The following is a 21,640-nucleotide window of genomic DNA, read 5'->3' as shown; positions in this document are numbered from 1 at the left end:
TTGATGGGAAACATTACAATTTTCAGTTATTTGAGACATTTTGATGAACACAGACAGCATTTCGGCCCATTAGGTTTTAGATCCTGGTTTTAAAGCATGTCTGTTCCTCTCAGCATGAATACCTGGCCAGTCTTATTAATAGGAGAATATGTATAGATGGATCATAGATCAGAGCACACATACAACAAAATAAGTGCATGGAGGAACAGAATGCCTGAAATGCCCTGTGAACTGGCTTTTCTCTCTAGTAGTAAGATACAAGGAAATAATGTCTAAAGAATACCAGTTAATACTTTACTCTTAAAAAAAAACTTATTCCCCTTGGTTAACTGATTTTTCAATCTAGGTTGAAAAAATTTTCAACCTTTATTAAAAGGGCAGATAAACCATTTTGTAGTCGATCATATTCATTATCTAACTGGAGGAGAAATGTCTGTTAAATGCCTTTCCTCTTTCTCTGGGTCAAGACCATGTAATTTTGTGCTTCACAGATAGAGGATATAGTTTGTTTACAAAAGAGTTTGGTATGTAAGACATCTAAAACTCTACACTAGAGCAAAAAGCAAATAGCAAAGGGCATTAGCCAAAAAATGCAGCGTGTGTGTGCATGTGCATGTCTGTACCCACTGAATAGCGTGGCCAGCGTAATAAATAATATAACAGGAGAAGACAGTGGATGTTTGAATTACATGAGTTTAATGTCTACGTATCGTTTGCCAAAATTCTATTATCACATTATAAGTGTTATCCTTTTCTTGTTTATCAGTAATTTATTTTTGATTTGTTTTCTTTTTCATCCAACTAAACCAACCATTAATGTACTTGATAAGTTTATATCGAGTTCAAAAGTATGTAGACACAATCTAAATATTTGGCTTGGTTTTATTTTGTTTGTTTCCTCCTTTCTGTCCAGTTAACCAAAATGAAATGCTGCAGGATTTTAATTTAGTCAGTGATACAAACAGAGGAAAACCACAAAAGCTGCATTGATCTATGCCGCCCAGAACAAACCTCTTCTATTCCTCTGGGAAGAGGACATGATATTTTTAAAGGATTCTAATAAATATTTTGTGGCCTCTCCTGAGCACCTTTCCTCTATTTTTTTCACTTCCTAACCCCTACCTCCAGTTTCTTCACTGCAGCCTCCATTCACTTGCAGTGTTTTCTACCAAGGTAGACCTATAATCTCATATCTGTTTATGCCTCTATTCTTTGGGGCCTCTGAATGTTTTTGTGGAGTTTTACAGGGTATTTATATCTGCACAGCATGTATTTTGTTATACATTCTTATAAACATTGATATTAGGGGTGTGCATTTATAAGGCTGAGAATATCTGGCAGGGTATGTGACTACTATATGTATTGATGAGTATGAACATTAAGAGTTATGTAGAAGTATTTTATGTATTCTGTTACTGTTCAGAGTGGGGGCTGAGAGTCATTATCATCATTTTCTTCTATATTTGGAAAATGATAGTTTTCTTATTTGTTTTGTTTACTCTGTGGTTCACTGGCTTCATTCAACAGTGCCAGATACCTATGAAGAGGGGAAGTAAAAAACATTAGGTCAGGAATAATTCCAAACCGATGAATCGGCTCTGGGCCGGTGGACGTGTTCATCGTTGGACCAGTTGACGTTGACGTAAGCAGATGCACAAATACACATGGAGAAGAACCACGTTATAGAGATCTGAAATCACGATCCTACATTTATTGTCTTTTGTTTCTCTTTGGCTTAGAGTAAATAGAATTATGAATAATTCTGTCCTTATTAGATGACCAAAGCATTTTTGTCTCAATAGCATTCTCCTGAAAAATATGACTGAATCTTATCTGTGGCAGTTCATTCTTAGATGGAAAGAACTGTCAATATAGATAAAATCCATTCATTATTATTATTGATTGGTGTGCCACTTGAAAATGAGTTAAAACAATATTTGTAAGTAAAAGAACTAGTCATAAGTCTTGGATTATGTTCACCATGTACCAAGCTGGGGTGGGAGACTGGCCCCTCTTGGCTTTGTAATATGTTCTGTCTTCCCAGCAGCTCCCTCACAATAGACATTCCAGGGATGAGAAGGGCCAAGGATCATGTTTTATTCATTTCTGTATTGCCAGCCCCTGGCATAGTGTGCCTGACTTGTGTTACATGAATAAACAAATGCTTCCCTAAAGTTTCTGAGAAACCTTCTCATGGTTTCTGATACCTGCTCCCACCCTTCATCAGCTGGTTGGCAAGAAGGCAAATGAGGGGAAACATTCCTAAGATTCCACGCAAGAGAAGGATGGAGGAATACTGGGGGGACAGACACTGGCGAATGCTATCAGTATGCAGCCGACTTCCTAGCTGTTTGCTCTCTGGATTGCCTGGTGGTAGGAGGGGAGAGCATTATGTATTTAGCATCTTACATATTTGATGCTCGGGAAGAAAGTGCACAGAGATGCCTATTAGAACATTAAAGATTCTTAAAAGTTTTTAAAGTAGGCTGTCTGGGGTGACCAGCCCCACCCTTCGTATCCACAGCTGGTACAGTTAGTTTATATTGTCTGATGCCTGGAGACCATTGTCTATTTGTCTATTCTGAGTATCATACTGAGACACCTCCCCTGAGCTTTACCTACTTAAATCACTAACCATCCTATCCACATGCATCAATTTTAATCAAATGGAGCAAGCTGCAAGGGATGGGTGAAAAAAGAAATCTTGGTCTATGTTTAGAAGAAATAAGACCCATACATTTTAAGAAAAAAATTGTAATAATTCTTTAGGCACACTGAATTATTGATATCTTTTGAGATGTAAAGACTTCTGTGAACCAAAAAGAGTAACAGTGGTTATTCCCCAGTGCCATAAAAATGTCTTTGTGTATCACTAGCAATTGCAAGTCATTTCTGTGCCAGTTGCTTTCATACCAGAGAATAGCCTCATCCTCCAAAAGAAGAGGATGATTTTAGAAGTAGGATTTCCTAAAAAATTATGTGGTAAGGAGGAACGGCGGGGATTTTATTTATGCAGTCTCTGAGCTCTTCAGTGTTACGTTTTAAGAACAAAGATGGGGGAGGGAGGAGTAGATAGCAGTAGAGAATGTAGAACAGCTAGAAGACATTAGTGAGCATTCAGATTTTGAGCCGTGTAAATATTAAACATCGGCTTCCAGCCTTATGAGTTATTTGAGCAGAAAGTTAAGGAGGAAAAAGAGATTTTGTGAATAAAATGTTTTCCAAACTTGAATGAGTCTTTGAACCATTATTTCTTACAAAGAGCCATTTGTTACCTTCTGAAACAACTCATCAGGCATCTGGGGTTTATCTAGAATTATGCAATCATTGTTTCTTAATAAAAGTGATGAATTTCTTGCAGGTGTTTCCAATCACTGCTACCTTTGATGTGCTTGTGTGCAGTTTCAAAATCTCTCCAATTTTTACCTTGTGTAGTGGTGGCGGCACATTTTACTGCAGACAATCATCAGCAACCTGTCTTATGAATTCCCAGCAGTTGGATCACTAATAAACCACTTCTCAGGCTACAGGTCTGTTTCTGCTTCAGAAGTTTAAAGAGGATCAGCCTACTTTTGGAGGTTTTAGAGGTTCATGGCAGTAAGTTTCTATAGCAAATCCCTCAAAACCTCTTTGCCTTAATAGAAATACACTGACTTATGTAAGTCAGCTGTGATAGCCAGCTCTCTTTCTCTATCTTTAATAAGTCGCTTTTAAATAAACCTTAATGGGAAAGCAACTCTCAAAGCCGTTTACTACACTTGGTCTAGTGTAGTAATTGGGTTATGCAGTAGCCCCTAGGTACGGAACACGAAAAGAAAAATGAGAGATTTTGCACTAAATACAGCATAATTAAAATTAATCCCTTTAAAAAGTGCAGCACACTTTTATCAGAACAGGGCTGGATGTTGTTAAACAGCCCCGAGCCTGTAATTGCAAGCTGGAATAGTCTTGCTGCTTCTGAAGCCCGTTCACTCAAGTCATATAGGCAGAGGGCGTGTTGAACTCTAAAATGTTATGAACCGCAAGCCTACAAAAATGTGAAGAACCCTCTTAGTTCAACTCTTGAGCAAATTGTATGATCTCATTAGAGGAGCAGTCTTCTACATGGCGCCCTGTGATTCTGGCGCCAACAGCAAAACAATCGCAGGTAATGCAGTGGCATCTCAGCCCGAGATAGCCCTCGTTAATCAGGGCTACAAGCACCTAGGTGGGTGTTAGCCAAGGTCTGATTTCTCTGTCCTCCCCTTACATTCAGCATTCCAGCAGCCATCAGAGATGAATATAGATCAATGAATTGCATTTGTGTTCATGTCAAAAACTCTCTTTAAAAGGAAAAAAAAAAAAAGAACATCTGGCTATGCAAGTATTTATTAATAGTCAAAGCTTTTCGGTTATGTTTTTATTTGCAAATTAATAAAATCTCATCATTAAAATTATTTTAATGTCTGATTGTTTCTTAATCAGCACTTTAAGGAATTAGCATATGGCTCTCCATTATCACATGTGACTCCATGATGCACAGATGCATTCTAAAGCCAAACGGGCTTATGATTATAATTACTGGAGCTTTATTATTTCCCATAATAGCTTTGAATGAAGTTTACTGCATGAACACATTCCTTTGAAGAAGACCATAAATCAGTGTCTATTTCCCAGAATCTTTAACATTGTTAAAATGATGGGTTTCATTCTAGCAGTTAAATGGAGTGACATAGTAATATAGTAAACATATATTTACCATGTGTGAGACACTTTATTTATATTTATTTAATCCTCCTGACAAATCTTTGATGTAAGAAAATCATCCTCATTTTACAGATAAGGAAACTGAGGCACAGAGGAGCTACCTAACTTGCCTCAGTTACTCATATGCGTTGGAGCCAGGATTTGAGCATATGAAGTCTGATTCCAGAATCCATAGCATTATGCTACCTCTAAAATTTCAGTAATGAGACTGTACAGTCTTCCTTTGTGCTACGTCTCCCTGGTTGGTATAGATTTCTATATGCTAAATGTCATCAATAAGTCTTGAATCTGTTTACTTATGTTATCATGTGTCTGAATTCACATCCTATTTCCTCTCTAAGAGCTTACGATCTGTTCTATAGTACAAGCAAGAAGAAAATAAAACCCAGAAAGTTAGTAGCAAAACAGAACTCTGAAACTGTTCTGATTCTTAAATGCTCACATCAGAATGTACCCACTTTTCTTGGTAGCTGAAGCACACAATTGTCAGGTTAATTAACAATATCAAATATGCAGTATAGAAACTTTGGTAATTAAGTCACAAAGCCTTTATCAATGATTTGCTTAAGTAGTTGTAATTTACAGAATGTGTAATATGTGTGTTAAGTTTCTCCAAGTTCTGTCCCAGAAAACATTTATTAATAAATTATGTTATCTACCTAGATAAATGCCAAACCTGAATTATACTTTGATAATAAACCTTCAGATTTTACACAAGGATCATTACAAGAGTTTTCATTTTGGATGATTCGGTATCTTTGGCAAAAATGGAGTTTAATGCATTATCCATCTGATTTCCTAATACCCCCCATTCAAACAAGAATCAATGTTACAGTATTGCTCAGATTTCAGTTCTAGAAAACATTTGTTTCTGCAGAAGTGTTTGCATATGTAATTTTGTCAGAAAATGAAAACTGTCATCCCTTTTATACAAATTTTTTCAGGGTTATGTTTAACTGCATGTGATATTACTAGAAACCCAAACTTGAGTCATTTAATGGTTTATTTTTCACAAGAGGCACATTGAGGCTGGTTCAGCCACTCAAGGAAGTCATCAAGGAAAACAGGTAGAAGCTGCTATAAAATGTCACATCTGCAAAAGTCCACACGTATGCCCACTATTGCCAGAGGAGTGATCAAATGGCGTCTGCCTTCCAGATTTCACTAGTACCTGTCTTTAGAGAAATCCCAGAACCCTGCTGGCAGAGATTATGGAAATGTAGATCCTAAGACTCCCAAACCTGCTAGGACAGGGGAAATAGGCTGAGTTGCCAACAAGCAATCCAGCATGGTCCACCCCTGGGGCTGGTCTATTGAACAATGTTCAACTTCTAGACAAAAAATTAAAGTAACAACAGCATGCTTCTGCCTAATAGGATGTGACTATCTCCCTTACAAATGAACATGCTATCATTCTTTCCCCACATGGAGACCCAAAGTCTCTTGAATCACCATATCCATTTTCATTCAGTCTCACGTTGGTAGCCCTGTAAGCTAAAGCCAAAGTTAGAGTTAGCCACACATCTTATATAAAATGGAAGGGGAGGGGGAATTTGTTGCTGATAATAAAATTAATTTGCTAATGTTAATATACTAACATATTCATAACAATGCACAGGGTAAAATATGCAGAGTTGTCATAGTCTTCATTTTAGCAACTGTTCATGAAGCCATACTTGTTATTTATAGTGTCTTACCCCACTCAATCTATGTTCCCTTTGCCCCTCTGCCAGCTCCTCCTCTGGTCACGGGTCTTCACCTTGTGGACTGATGGAAACCTTCGTTCCTGTTCTTGCCTACGTTGGTAATGTTGTCTTCATTAACTTTTACCTCTGGACAGGTAAGTACTAAGAAACATACCCAGGGAATACTTAAGTTTCAAATATTTCTTATCCTCATGATGTAGCAGGAATCTTGTTTCCCTCTGATAACCAGGATCAATTCCCCCAGCAACTGTAATCATCCTCTTTGCCTATTGCTTCAGTAGCATAAGAAGGCAAATGTGACCAGGTGGCAGTCTCAGTTTCCTCTTCAACAGAACCTTTGTTGCATTCCTTGGTGACAGCATTTCTCCCTTGGGGACTAAAACTTCTAGGCCAGTGGCACTTAAATTTGTGGGAATAAGAAACAAAAATTTTGCAAGTGGGTTATTAGAGATAATAGTAAGAAGCCACTTCTACCGCCTAATTCTTGGCCCTGTGTTTTCTACCTGTGGATGAAAAGGTACTGTACTAAACTGGACACAGTTCAAGCATGCACTGTATTTTGTAGGATAGTGAGTTTTCATTAGTCTTACAATCGGCCTACATTGAGACTGAACCAAGCAAACCAGGATGCGTCAACTTACCTAGATCCTCATTTTTTTCTGACTGCCACATGAGCAACGAGGTCTCTGGTGTTTGTTACTGGTTTAAAACAACTTGAATGGCATGAAGCGATTTGGCTGAGCCCAATCTATGATGTCTTCCTTAAACGTTGCTTCAACACATGCAAATGGAACACACACATTTGCCGTGTTTCTGCTATGAATCTTGAAGGCTACATTTTAAAATTTTTCTTTTGAAGGCTTCCTGGCTCCCCCCACTCCCCCTCTTTCTTTGGTGGGCCCATTTTAAATGTGTTAAATCTAGGAAAAGATGTCATCAAAAGGAGAAAAACAGGTGGGGAAGAAAGAGATGAAAACACTCTTTGACAGTTCACTTCTGTTTTTGCAGCTGTGAGAGCTGTAGATTTGAATTGTGTTACCTCCCTCACCAAGCTAATTAATTCTCTTTTTAAAAAAAGCCACGTCTCCTTCCTTCAATCAGTGTCAACAGCCAATTACAATCTTTCATCACCCGAAGGATAATAACGCAAATGTTATCAAGGAAGAAAACAGTTGGACTGACAAGATTAGCAATTCACTCCTTCTTTCTTAATCTTGTAATCACATGGTATGCAGCAGTTTACAATAATATACACCCAAGTTTGCTAGTAGATTACTCTATAAAGGCCCTGTGTAAATTCCCCGTCATGTCATGTCTGTGCCTGGCATCGAAGTGCGTGTCTTCCTGTACGAGACACGGGATGAATTAATATCGCCTCCTTAGAGACCTTCCTCCTCATCCATTAACCACTGCAGAAGGTTGTTAATTATGTAAAGAGAAGCATACTTGGTAGATATATAACCATGAATGGCATTTAGGGGCAACAGAAAACCGAGGCAGCTGACAGTGACAGAAGGTATTTTGCCAATGCTAAGATTAACACTTTGCTGTCATCTACTGGAAGACAGAAGGCTTCGTGCCTTATGGGGGTCAAATATTTGTTGATATCATTTGGAACTTGTCCCTAAAGCCTTTGGGAAGCTCAACTTGTTATCAGCACTCAAGAACCACACTCCCCACTACCCTAGAGGGTGTGAGTGTCATACATATGAATTTTGGGCCACAAACTGGATAATGAAAGGAATGGCACAGAGAATTGACACAGAAATCGATTTAAAGAACTCATTCCCAGCCCCCATTCTGCAGGCTGGTGGGGCTCTCAAGCTGCAATCTCTGACCAGGCTCCCTCCTTGCCCTGGGGTCGAACTAAAACCCAGGAGGCTTATGTGATGCTTAGAAAATGAATGAAGCCTTCTGAATTCCACCCCTTCTTGGTTATTGGGGTCCTTGGAGCCTAGTGACTCTGCAGCTCCAGTGCCTGACCCTGGAAACAATGCCTTGGCTTCCCCAGAGGGTGATACTCTTAGCATTTCCCTGGGTCCAAACCCCTGGCCTAACTCAGGCAAGGGAGCACAAAGGGCCTGGAGAGGGGGAATTAAAGCCAGGCAAAGGGCTTTTTATGAAGAAAAAGAAGGGGAGAGCAGAGACAGATTTATACTCAGTGAAACACTGGAAGTATAGATCTTGTTTCTCCTGCCTTGGGGTGGGGGAAGGAATAGGGTGCTTCCTTGATTTAGAGCTTTCTGTACACCTGGTATTATTCTCCTAGCTTCCATGGGGGTTCCCCAACACCACCACCACCACCTCCTCCTCCATCGAGGAGATGGTGTGGCTTGCGCCCCATGTTGTCCGTGGGGTCCCCTTGCCTCTGCTACCACATCCACTACTACTCCTTGACTGGAGACCTGAAGGGGAATTCCTCCACCCTGGGGGCCACAGGAATTTCAGCCAATCTTAGATCTTATCTAAAAGCAATCACACTTTTTTCAGAGCCCCCTCTATTGAGGAACCTGGAACACATTCCCTACTTTCCCAAAGTCCTTTTCACCATTTCTGCCAGGGAATCTGTAGGACTCTCATGGCAGGAGGACTTGTGATCTTGTAACTGACTATCCCAGGAAGGCAAGAAGCCCAGGCCCCACAGTAACCACTGCTGGAGCCATTCACGGTTGATACAGGATCAGATCTTGGCTGCCAATGAGTACTATGACAAAATCAGAATATTTCTTAATGAAAACATATCCCCAAATCATGCTTAAGTAGCCAAAATGTAGCCATGGAAGACAACATTGCTGAGCTCAGTATGCTTGGTACCCTTGTGCTTGACAGTCTTCCACCAAGAGTGAATAAAAATATATCTATTTCAAATCAAACAAAAATGCACACACACTGCTGTGGATACTGCAGGTTGAGTTCAGTTCACACAGCTAAGACACAGATTCCACAGATCCACTTTGTCATCACAGTCTGCAGGCGTTCAAAGGTGCCAGTGAAAGGTATATTATGTGCCTCTGCCATTTCTGGGACCCAGAATGCCCTTGGTGGATGTGACCAACCCCCTGGTTTGTAAGCAGGAATGTATGATGATAAGCAAAGTTTTAGAATACATGATCAATGACAAGTTATTGATAAGGAGCTATGGAGAATTAAGAGTTATTACCATTTTTAAGTTGCTATTTCAATTAGTTAATTGTTGAGTACCACAATTTACAACCACTGAACTAAGCCATAGAAATACCATGCTGGAAAAAAACCTTGATACTAATTTTAAGGTGCTTCCAGTCTAATGTGGTAATTATATTAATACTTGTTGGTGATTCCTGCTACCCAGAGACAACTACTGAAAAATATTGGTGTGTTTCTTTCCAGTTTTTTCTATGTCTATATACCATATACCAAAATTGGGATCATACTGAAGATAGTTCTATGTTCTGTTTTATTCACTTAGTAATGTTTTGTATGCATGTCTTATATTCTTTGAAAATGTTAGTTTTAATGACTTCATGACAGTCTATTATATGGATATTCCATAATTGTTTAAACAAATTCATTATTGTTGAACATTTAACATTACTGTTTCCACACTTACTTTATTATAAACAATGATCCCATGAACATCTTTATTTGTAAATATGTCTGGATTAATCAGATTTCTTTCTTAGAATACATCCCTAGAAGTAGACATATTGGTTGGTTAGTGTGAATATTTAAGATTCTTAACGACAATTTTGTGGATCTATAGTTTACATAAGTCATTGGTCAGATATTTAATTGGGCAAGCTACCACGTGCCAGGTAAGGCGCTAGGCACTTTGGAGTACGTTGGTCAGCAAAATCAACAGGGTCCCTGTTCTTACAGAACTTACCATCCGCCAAGAGTCTAGATCTAATCTGAGAACAAGAATCTTTATAGAGTTAATGTTAAATTTCATGCAGAATTAAAAGCTTTGGGGGGAAAAAAAGAACAAAAACAAAGATTTGACTCTCAGAATACCATTTATGCAAATAATTCCAACTAACAAATGGTATTAAAATTTGCTAAGCATTATAGCAGCTGTCAAATTACCCATAAATTATGCATTGTGTTCAGTTAGTAAAGGTTATGGAGGAATATTAGAAATTTAAACTCCAAATAATACTCAAACGGAGAAATAAAAAATAATTATTTCACTTCCCAATTTAAAAACAAAAAGGAATAACTCCAAAGGAGTTATCCATTTATTTTTCCACAAAGGTATCTAAGAAAAACTGCCAAAATGCTAAGAATGGGAAAATTTAAGATAAAAAGTCTACTGGGAATTTCTGTATAATGTGATGGGTTGAATTCACATGGATGGATTCCCCGTGTGTTCCAAATCCACAGATATTCTGGGGAAGAGTGTAACAAGGAAGGGAGAGAGGAAGGAGAGAGGAAAGAAGAAAAACCACAAACTAGGAGAACATATTTATATATTAATACATATGACTGATAAAAGTTTAATATCCAGCATTTATAAAGAGTTCCTAAATTCAGTAAGGAAAAAACAATCAAATAGGAGAACAGGCAAAAAAGACATGAACGGTATTTCACATGAATAGGTATTTCACAAAATAAAAAATACCCAGTGGCCACTAAACATGAAAGGATGCCAAATCTCATTGAAAATTAGGGAAATGCGTCTTAAATCCAGAGTGATATATCACATCGTCAGATTGGCTGAAAGTGATAAATCAGAAAATATCAAGTGTGGACAGGGAGTGTATACACAGGAACTTTTATATGCCAGTGAGGAGTACAAATTTGCACAGCCCACTTGGGAAATAATTTGACATCTTTTTTTTTTTTCCTTCATTTTATTTTATTTATTTATTTTTTTGAGACAAAGTCTCACTCTTTTGCCCAGGCTAGAGTACTGTGGCATCAGCCTAGCTCACAGCAACCTCAAACTCCTGGTCTCAAGTGATCCTCTTGCCTCTGTGCACCACCATACCCGGCTAATTTTTACTATTTTTAGTAGAGACAGGGTCTCACTCTTGCTCAGGCTGGTTTCAAACTCCTGAGCTCAAACGATACACCCACCTCAGCCTCCCAGAGTGCTAGGATTACAGGCGTGAGCCACCGCACCCAGCCTGACATTATCTTTTAAGGCTGAAAACATTTTCATCCTGCAGCCAGAAATTCCACTTCTGGCTATAACCATGGAGAAACTCTCATACGTTTGCACCAGAGGACATGTACAAGATTGTTCATAATAGAACTACTTGCTTTGCAAAAAACTGGAAAGGCCAAAATTGTCATTGACAAGAGAATGGAAAAATGGAAAAGTAATGATGAACTATAGCTTCAGCCATCAACAAAGATGAATTTCAAAAACATAATGTTGAGTGTAAAAAGCCAGTCTCTGGGCCATGCGCAGTGGCTCACACCTATAATCCTAGCACTCTGGGAGGCTGAGGCAGGTGGATGGTTTGAGCTCAGGAGTTCGAGACCAGCCTGAGCAAGAGCGAGACCCCGTCTCTACTAAAAATAGAAAGAAATGATCTGGACAGCTAAAAATATATATAGAAAAAAATTAGCCGGGCATGATGGCACATGCCTGTAGTCCCAGATACTTGGGAGGCTGAGGCAGAAGGATCGCTTGAGCCCAGGAGTTTGAGGTTGCTGTGAGCTAGGCTGATGCCATGGCACTCTAGTCCGGGCAACAGAGCGAGACTCTGTCTCAAAAAAAAAAAAAAAAAAAAGCCAGTCTCTGAAGACAACAAACAGAATGACAGCATTTTCATAAAGCTCAAAAATTAGCAACATCAAACAGTGTGTCCTGTTAAGAAAACAAGGTGCCGCGCATGGTGGGTCAGGCCTGTAGTACTAGCTACATGGGTGGCCAAGGCAGGAGGATCTCTTGAGCTCAGGCGTTCGATGCTGGCCTGGGCAACATAGTAAGACCCTCATCTCATAAATAAATAAAACAAGGTAATGGAATCTAGAAATTCAGAATTGTGGTTATCTCTACCTTCCTGGGCTTACATTTTAATAAGGGGAAACACACAGTAAACACGATCAATAATTACAAAATGTTAGATGGTGAAAAATGCTCTGGAGACAAGTGATGCAGGCAAAGGGGATGAGGTGGGATGGGGGTGGGGGCTCTAGACAGAGAGATTTTAAAGAGGATGACCAGGGAAGACTGAGAGGGTGAAGGAGTGAGCTCCGTGGACCCCTGGAGGAGAGTGTTCTGGGGAGAGTTTCGGGAAGTGCACATACTTTCATCAGTAGCTCAGTTTCATACGTGAAGGTCAGCTTATCAACGCTGGTACAATGGAACCAACCAGCATCCTTCACCTTCTGTTATCTGTCTTCCCAGTTTTTCTTTTTCCCTCCTTCATCTGGCTTTCTGAACCATATACTATTTTGATTTGTAAGATCCTGCTCTAAGAACAAGCAAGTGTAGTAATTATTTAGGTGAATTTAGTGGCCCAAGCAAATCTTTATTTTGCAGAATTCATAGATCTGGAATTTTGCTACAATTTATAAGTACTGCAATTTCAGTGAAAATAGGTTGGATTTCTGTACCTAAGCTCAGTAATCTAGTAAATCTAAAATTTAAAAACAGTGGCAATTGAGAGTATTTTTTATTTTATAATTGGTACTTTTTTTTTATAGGAGTTAGAGAGTTAGAGGCAAGCATTAGGATAATAGAATTTTTGAGGGAACCTTATAAACTAGGGTGAAAATTAGATTTGGGGCTTTAGTTTTGGGATTCTAATTTAACATGTTGTGGAATTCACCTCATCAAATTGCAAAACTAATCTCTCATGCCAGCAACTGCCTGGGTTAATAAAAAACCTGAAGCTTTTCCCATGTTAATACATAAGTGAAAATATAAAACTGCAGACCTTTCTCCTTCTGAAATGCAAGCAAGTTGTATGTGACCTTAGCGCAGTGATTTGATTGAGGCATTCTAGTTAGTGAATCAAATTGCTCTCATTTTTCATAGTGTTTGTTCTACAAAACTTGCTGCATATGATTTTTTAAAACAGTGATATCATAGATTCTGTCTGTGTGCTAGGCTGATTATTATAGTAACTGTTTTTCATCATTTTTCTGAACAACACCCTGTGCTATCAATAGAGTTTGGGACTGGGGTGTTTTCATTTATCAATACTTTAGGGAAGAGTTTTCACAGATGAAAACTTTCAAAAAAGTATGAAAATAGTAACATATAATGTTTACACATTTGGAAATCTAAGCGGCACATATATAAATATGCCTGCAGTGTCTCACCAACACCGTTACAAGAAGTCTTTGTTTAAGGGATTTGATGTGGTTTGGGGGAGAGGGTAAGGTCATTCTCCAGGTGCATGTAGGCCTTGTCTCCCCCAGATGGACCCTGCTTGGGCCCTGCCCTGTAAGACCACCTGACCACAGAATTCTACGAGTTATTCCTATTCATGGACGTCCAGCTAAGCCTTGATTTTCATTTTTTCCCATTTCTCTTTTAGTTTCGGTTTATTTGTTTTACTAAGGAGATAAATATTATGTAATATATAATTATATATATGTAAACGTGTGTGTTATGTACACATATATGTGTTGTTTTAGTGAGTTTTTCTCACTCTGTTTTTATTCTTTTGCTTTCTATTTACATTCATCCTATTCTACAATTTATCTATTTAAATCTTTGAGTTCTCTCTTTTGTCTTTTAATATTTATTATTACATGTCTTAATGTTTAAAACACTTTAAAATGCTTATTTTGAATTTTTAGTTTAGAATAGTTCTTTTAATTTCTCAAATGTTTTTATTTAACAAGTTTAACATGGAAAATTTCCATACTATGGTATTAGTTTTTATTTTTACTTTGAGTTTTAATTTATTCTTGATTTCTTGGTTTTGAAATTCTTGTTCTTAAGCTTATAAGTATCTTACTAATTCAATTTATTATCCTTCTATATTGAAATTATTTAATTTCTCGATTTAAAAATGGAAATAAAAAGACTGACTCCCATGACCCACATGTAGAGTGATCACATAAAATATTATCTACACTAGAATATTTTCAACAGTGAAAGGGAACTCTGCTAATACTTCTGGGACAATAGGCATGCATAAACTGGGACAACCACAAGCAAACCAGGATGCTTGATCACTCACCCTATAAGGGAATTTTTAGGTCTTCCCCTAACCCAGCATTCCCAGGCACCATGAAAAGCTGAGTAGCATTTCTGGTTTCTCCTGAGAGCCTCCGTATCTTCCAAACTTGTCTTGCCAAATATACAAATAAAAGTAAAAATAGCTAATGTTTATTGAGCATTTATCATTTGACAAGCATTTTACATGGACAGTTGGGAGAAACGATATAGACTTTCCTTGAAGGTAGACGTAGCTTCTTCCAAAACTGGGGTGATGAAGCTGTTTACAGTCTGCCCCTCCTGGGCTTCTATGAGTTTGTGTGTGGTCAGAACCCAGTGGTCTCTGACATCCATCCCATTGCATTTGGGGTGAGCTTTGCCAACAGCGAGCTATTTGTCCTGGATAACTTGGTAAAAAAGTACACAGCCATAGGGAAGCGACACTGGAGGAGACCCTGGCAGGCTGTCCACTTGCTCTCTGCCTCCCTCTAATATGCATGTTCTCATGTGTGTTTGTGGTTTGACTCTGTTCTAGCAGACAAAAGGAATTTCCTGGTAAATGCAGTTCCTTGGTTCCTTTTCATCATTATGAGAAACGTGGGAAGGTGGCTAATGCAAGGTTAGCCCTGATAGGGATTTTTTTTTTTTTTTTTTTTTTTCTAATGAGAGGGCCGTGGTTCTGCTGAATGCCTTCTCATCTGACGGAGCCCTGACTGGACAGTCGTGGCCCTCTTAGGTTGCCAGCATTTTAGAGGAATCCATTCTACCTGCCCAGGCAGAGTTTGGCTGTCCCTGAGGAGCAGCTGGTCTCTTACAATAATTATTGCTACCATATTTTATTGAATCTCAGATGTTACAAATTGTAATGTGCACTATCATTTTATATTCTACCAAGAAAGAAAAACAATGCTGCCAACTCAACTATGGCACTCCATCAATTTTAAAATGTGTCCTGATTTTAGAGATATTAAAATGTGAAAAATGTTCCTCTTAGAATTAGTGAAATACTTTTTTTTCCCTTCCATTTTATATCCCTTGATTATTAATTCTCTTCCAAGACCCAGCCACAGGGGACTGGGGACTTGAGGATAGAGGGCTGCCTGCTATTGTTCAACCTGATCCATGACATCCCATCTGTCCTCCACCCCCAGCTCTGTGAATGACATCTTCATCAGTCCTTCCATGACTGAGCCTACCAATTGAAGAAATAGAGAGCTGAGTAATTTGTCTAAAGTCAGACTCCTAGCAAATGGCTGAACAAGGATTGGAACTCAGGAATTCTGACAGCAGTCTCACACCGGTAACCATTATATTACAGTGCCTCCCTACATATTTAGGCAGAGCCTCTCAAATTATTGCTTTGGTAGGGGTGGGGGTAGGGGAGAATTGTGATTTTTTTATTATATTTTCACATAGCCATTACAAAAAATGCCTTTATCAAACTCAAGACTGTATTTAAAGCCTGTAAGTTACTGAGATGTGATCCACACCTTCATACAGCGCCCCCTTTGGGAGAACTGGGAAAGAAATGTCTCTAAAGTCATTATCGAGAAAAGCTGTGCTGCTCCTGGGCAATTATTTGACTTTCTCTTAAGGTCACCATGAATCTTGAAACTGTGGCATGATCACGCTTCCTTCTTTGCTGTGGCTATTAGGAAGCTGAATTTTGCGACTCACCTCTAACAATTAGAACTTGCATTTGATATCATCTTTTCTCTCCTTGCCTCCAACTCCTTACCTTTTCATGTTTAATCTGATAGAATTTACCACTATTAGTGTCCTCAAATTTTGTTGGAATGAGATGATATACGAATACATATACACATATATACATATACATTAACTTTTAGAAATTTAGTGCTTTCTATAAATTGGAATGCAGGTGCCCAGTTAACATGGCAGCATATTAGCAGCTGCCTAGCCTAACTTTCCATTTAATGAATTATGAAAGACACCCCTTATAAGATCCAGGAGAAAAAAAAAAAAACCAAACAATTACAAAAGTAACTGGCACCAGGAATAAAATCTAAAGTTAAGTCCTTATGCCAAAGTCTTGGTATTTCCACTGAGCACACAGCATCCTGGGCATGGCAGAAAGGAAATATATCCTGGGAATGGTAGAATAAATATAAACAAAATTCGGTCACCTCTGCCTTCTCATCTCTCCTCTACTGCAACACAGAAATCAAGTGGATTCCTCCACTACTGTAGAACTATTTTCTGAAATGCTCCCCTACTCTCACTTTCCCTGATGGCTTTTAGATTAAGAATTGACAATGAGAAAGTTATCACATAAAAGAATTGGTAGTAAACATTGAAACTACTAAAAAATTCAAAGAGGAGTAAAATAACATAAATATTGACTAAAATCCAAAACAGCTCTTCAAAATTTATTTGAAAAAAAAAAAATAGGAGTAAGGTTCTATACACAGAGTCTGTAATTCCTAATTAAATTGATAATTGTGGGATTGAGAAAGACAGGGAGAAATAAAAAACATTTTAAGTTCCATGATATACATCAGAGTAGGAAAAAATATACCTTCTAAGTTACCATAAGTGAAAATAGCAAAATGTATGGCAAAAGACATAAACCAATAAGTGAAATAGCAAAAAAATACAGTCTCAAACTCACCAAAAAATATAAAACAAAATGGTAGAAATAGGACTGAACTTATCAGTATTAAAAATAAGTAAAAATAGTTTTGCTCTACAAGTAAAGTAAAAGGCAGACTTGGATTGAGTTAAAGAAGAACAACAGTGAGACCAAAATTAAATTACATAGAAAGAATAAGATTAAAAGGATGAGTATATCAGGCAAGTAAAAGCAAGCACAGGTGGTGCCGATAATATCAAAGGAAAGTTCAAAGCAAAAGTGATTCAGTAAAACAATGAAACAAAAAAGACCCTTTTCTATTGAAACAAGATGAAATCTATAATTATGATATAATAGTCCTGAGCATTTATGAGCTGATTAACATAACATCAAAATTTATATAACAAAAAACTTTGATATATAAGAAGAAAGAGACAGAAACATAATTATAGTGACATACTAAAATACCAATATTATCTAATACAGAAAAAGTTGATGAAAATAAGAGGATGTATCTAGGTAGTTTAATAACATACTTAGTAAAATTTAATTAATACATGTAGCAAAATTTTATACAATAGCTTTTCAATTTCACTGATTTTTAAAAATTGAATACATGATGAGGCATAAAGAACATTAATTAGGTTTACAAAATATAAACTACATAAGCCAAACTTTCATTTCTTCATTATAATCCACAAAAGCTAGAAATTACAAGAAAACTCTCAAAATAACCAGCAGGCCAATGATACAAACTTTAGATCTTTTCATGTAATCCTGCACATCCTGAGGCTGATTTTGTTTTTTAGTCTATTTTCTCTCTTGTAATTTCAATTGCTCTGTCTTCAGGTTCATTAACTTTTTTTTATATGTCCTCTCCATTTCACTGTTGTGCCCATCCAGTGAGTTTTAAAATTTCAGTTATTGCATTGTTTAGTTCTAAAATTTCCTTTTGGTTCTTCTTTATATCTTCTGTTTCTTTGCTATGCCTTTCTATATTTTTTTGCTGAAATTATCTATTTTTAATTTGATTCAATCATGTTCATAATTGCTTGTTGAAGCATTTTTGTGATTCCTGCCTGAAAATCCTTGCCAGATAATTCCAACATCTGTGTCATTTTTGCGTTGTCATATGTTGAATTTTTTCTCATTCAAGTTGAAGTTTTCCTGATTCTTGATATAATGTGTGGTTTAATTATATCTTGAATGTTTGGACAGTGTGTTATCCAAGATCCCAGATCTTATGCCAGTGGAGAAAAAGGACACTGACTCATTACTGCCAGGGGGAGGGGAAGTCCAAGTTCTCTACTTAGCCTCTGTAGACAGGGTGGGAAAGAGGGAAGTGATACTTCATTAATACTGGGTGGGGGGTTGGAAGTTTAGGGTACCCACTAGGCTTCTGCTGAATCACTCTGACTGAGGGAGGGGGGTACCTTGTTACTCCCCATAAGGCTTCTACTGACAGTATAAGGAGATGGGTCGATGGGGAAAGTCCTGGCTCTACGTGAGACCTTCTCTGATAGCCTCCAGTGAGAAGGGGGAGAGGTGCCTCATTTCTACCACGTGAGGAGTGGAATTCCAGGCTCCCCAAGTAACCTTCAATGACACTGTGGGAGGTTGTTCTCATTAATATTGGGCAGTGGTAAAAGTCTTGTATCTCCACAAGACCTTCTCTGGCACTACCTCAACAAGAATGTAATAACGAGGACAACCTGATTACAGCCAGAAGAATTTGGAAACCGTTGCTGACAGGGGTGAGGAGAAAGGGTGGGACCATAGTTTCGTCTCAGGTTGTTTGGCTGGAGCGGGGCAGCTATTGTCTAAAAGTTTTCTATCTTTTGAGTCTGCCTCTTTCCTAGTCCTTTGGCTGGAGAGAGCAGACTTTTGTTGATGCTTTTGTGGGTACATACATTAGTGTCTTTGGATTTTGGTTTTCCAGCACCAGTTCAGGATGTATGAGGAAAAAGTAAACCCAAAGACCTCACCACCATGTCACTCGCCTGAGTGACAACTCAGGTTCCAAGATCCCTAGCCTATCTGCCTTCTTCTTTTCACCTCTCAGAGTCTTCTTATGTATGTTTTATATATAATGTTCAGAGTTTTAGCTGTACTTAGTGGGAAAAAATAAAGAAATGTGTGTCTCCTCCATGTCTCAAATGGGAACTATTATTTTTATATTTTCTAATGTCTCTAAAATAGTTCATAATAATTTTTTAAAGATTGGATGATGCTTGTGAAAGTTAAACTATTCTTGAAGATTCTTGGGGCACAGTGAGCCACCCTCTGTCTCCCTACTTCTCCAGAAAAGATGGCCTTTCACTGTTCGTCCTTGTCCTCTACTCAGGGCTCTCCCCACCCCCACCCAACCCCAAGAAAAGAATCTGAACCAGCTCCTGTTTGAAAACAGGGCTAGATGGAAGACAGGAACCAATAGCAAACCGTGTTACATCACTTTTGTTATGGGGAAAAGGGTTACTAAAGGGGATTTTAATATTTTAAAAAGGAAAGTCATTAGAAGATTCTGATCTTTAAAATACTTAACAATTAGTACTATGGAGACTTATGTTCCCACTAGTCATCATGCATGGAGGACTGAGAAAGAAATCATTTACCAAGACAAAGGGATGTATTCAATGTTTTAACAACCAGGATAGCCTTCCTGGCACATATTAGAGGAATATCAATCTTGTCTATTAACTACTCAATGGGTTTTTTTCTGCAAAAACCACAAAGATGATAAAAGTTGTTTTAAAACATTTCTCGTGACAAGCAGTATATAATCAGATCAGGAAAGGGTGAAATAAAAAAATTAACTGATACCTTTTATTCCTTCATATTGGCAACGCAAGTCAAGAAGCCCCCAAACTACATTAATTAGTTCCCTTTGAGAGATGCAGCCGATACCATGTTGGTCACAAGTTAAATGGAACTCTACAGTCCTTTTACAATCAGAACAAAATAATTCAATCCCCTAGTGTATACACTAATGTTATAAATGACACATTGAAATTTTAAGGGCACAATCCCAGTTAGCTATATCCAAAAATTACCGTGCATACAGCTATGCAGAGATCTTGGGAGACTTTGCCATCTGATATTTCAGAGCAGGAAGCAGCTGGAAAAATCATTTATAGCTATGGGAAAAACCAAAATGACATTTTTAAAAGCTAAGAACAGCTCACATGTTTTAAAGAAAGAAAAAAATAATTAAATAAATAAAAGACACTATTCAGAGAATCACAAAAGAAATAGATTGAGAGAATTAAGGCAGGTGGAACATTCCTTTGCAGGTAATTGGTTGAGTGAGAAACAGCTGGGATCCATGGCCAGGTAAGACAAAGGGATCAGACGTTATCAGAGCAAGTTTTCCATGTTTAGATCAGATGTCAAGTGCTGGTTTACTTGCGGCCCTGAGGGATTGGAGGGAGAGTGGGTTTGGTATTGGAACCTGGGCGACTGATGACCAGGATCGACTGTTTTCTCTGTTGGAGAGGCTCTTTTTCATCTGGAAATGATTGTACATGTAGTGCTGTAAAACATTAAGAAAAGATGATACATTACATATAGCTAATCCCTTGGTACACTAAACAAAGAAAATAAGCATTGCATGATGTATACACCAGAATAATTTTTAGAATTAATTTATGACAAACTATAAGGAATAAATGACATCCAAACAAGAAAAATAGTGAAAGAGGTCAGAATATATCATGCATATAGTTGAACAAGCCTTAGGTTGTATAAACTTGGCCAATGACCAGAAGGTTGCTACAGCAAGAAATTACTATGCTACTCTTCCACCCTGCTCATACCCTCTGTAACAGTGCCCCATGCCATACTCCTTCACAGTCACACACGTGCAGATTCAGCATAGACACACACACACACAGTGAAGTCTTTCCTAGAGAAGCATCATCTAGTGCCCTCTGAGATTAGGTTGTTCACCAAGCAGGAAGACATTTGGAGCTAGGTTTCTCTGAGGACTGTGGGAAGGAGGAGGAGTTGGAAGATGGAAACCAAAGATAGAGGCCTGGTGGCCATAGAGGAAGCAAAATTCTTACTGGTGAGAAAGCAGTGTAACAGGGATTGAGAAAGTAAAGCAGAGGATTCTACAGAGAGTAGGGGAAAAAAGGAAGGAGGTATAAGATCAGGAAGACTGAATCTATTGGCCAAATCAAAGCAATTCAAAGTAAAAGGGAAAACGACCTCATTAAGGTATATTCAGAGAAAAACAGGACACTGCTTGAGGAGATGATATCATGTTAACAGAGGACCAAAGAAAAAAAGAAAGAAAAGAAAAAAAGAATGCTCTTGTTTGTTTCCTTTTGTTTTTCACCACAGAGATATTTGTTAAAGAGGAAAGCATAAGGCAAACATTTTAAGAGAAGAAAGCAGACAGTAGGAGAGTAGGCCTTCTCTGTTAATCAGTTCAAGCTTCCACAACCAGATAAATTACATCTTGGGATGCTGAAATTACTTACTGAAGTG

At 38.1% G+C, this 21,640-nt stretch overlaps 1 protein-coding gene across 1 annotated transcript in view; it reads right to left on the bottom strand.

Moving 5' to 3' along the window:
- Positions 1-20,550: 20,550 nt before the first annotated feature.
- LRGUK (leucine rich repeats and guanylate kinase domain containing) overlaps positions 20,551-21,640 on the bottom strand; it is a 100,109-nt gene continuing 99,019 nt past the window's right edge. The window contains exon 20 of the mRNA XM_069462310.1: positions 20,551-20,681. Within this exon, the coding sequence (XP_069318411.1) occupies positions 20,551-20,681 (131 nt within the window). The remainder of the gene's footprint in view (positions 20,682-21,640) is intronic.

The sequence above is a fragment of the Eulemur rufifrons genome, chromosome 29 (genome assembly GCF_041146395.1).
Source record: "Eulemur rufifrons isolate Redbay chromosome 29, OSU_ERuf_1, whole genome shotgun sequence".
In the NCBI taxonomy this organism is placed as follows: Eukaryota; Metazoa; Chordata; class Mammalia; order Primates; family Lemuridae; genus Eulemur; species Eulemur rufifrons.
The sequence above is the reverse complement of the archived record's forward strand: the minus strand, read 5'-3'. Positions and strand labels throughout refer to the sequence as shown.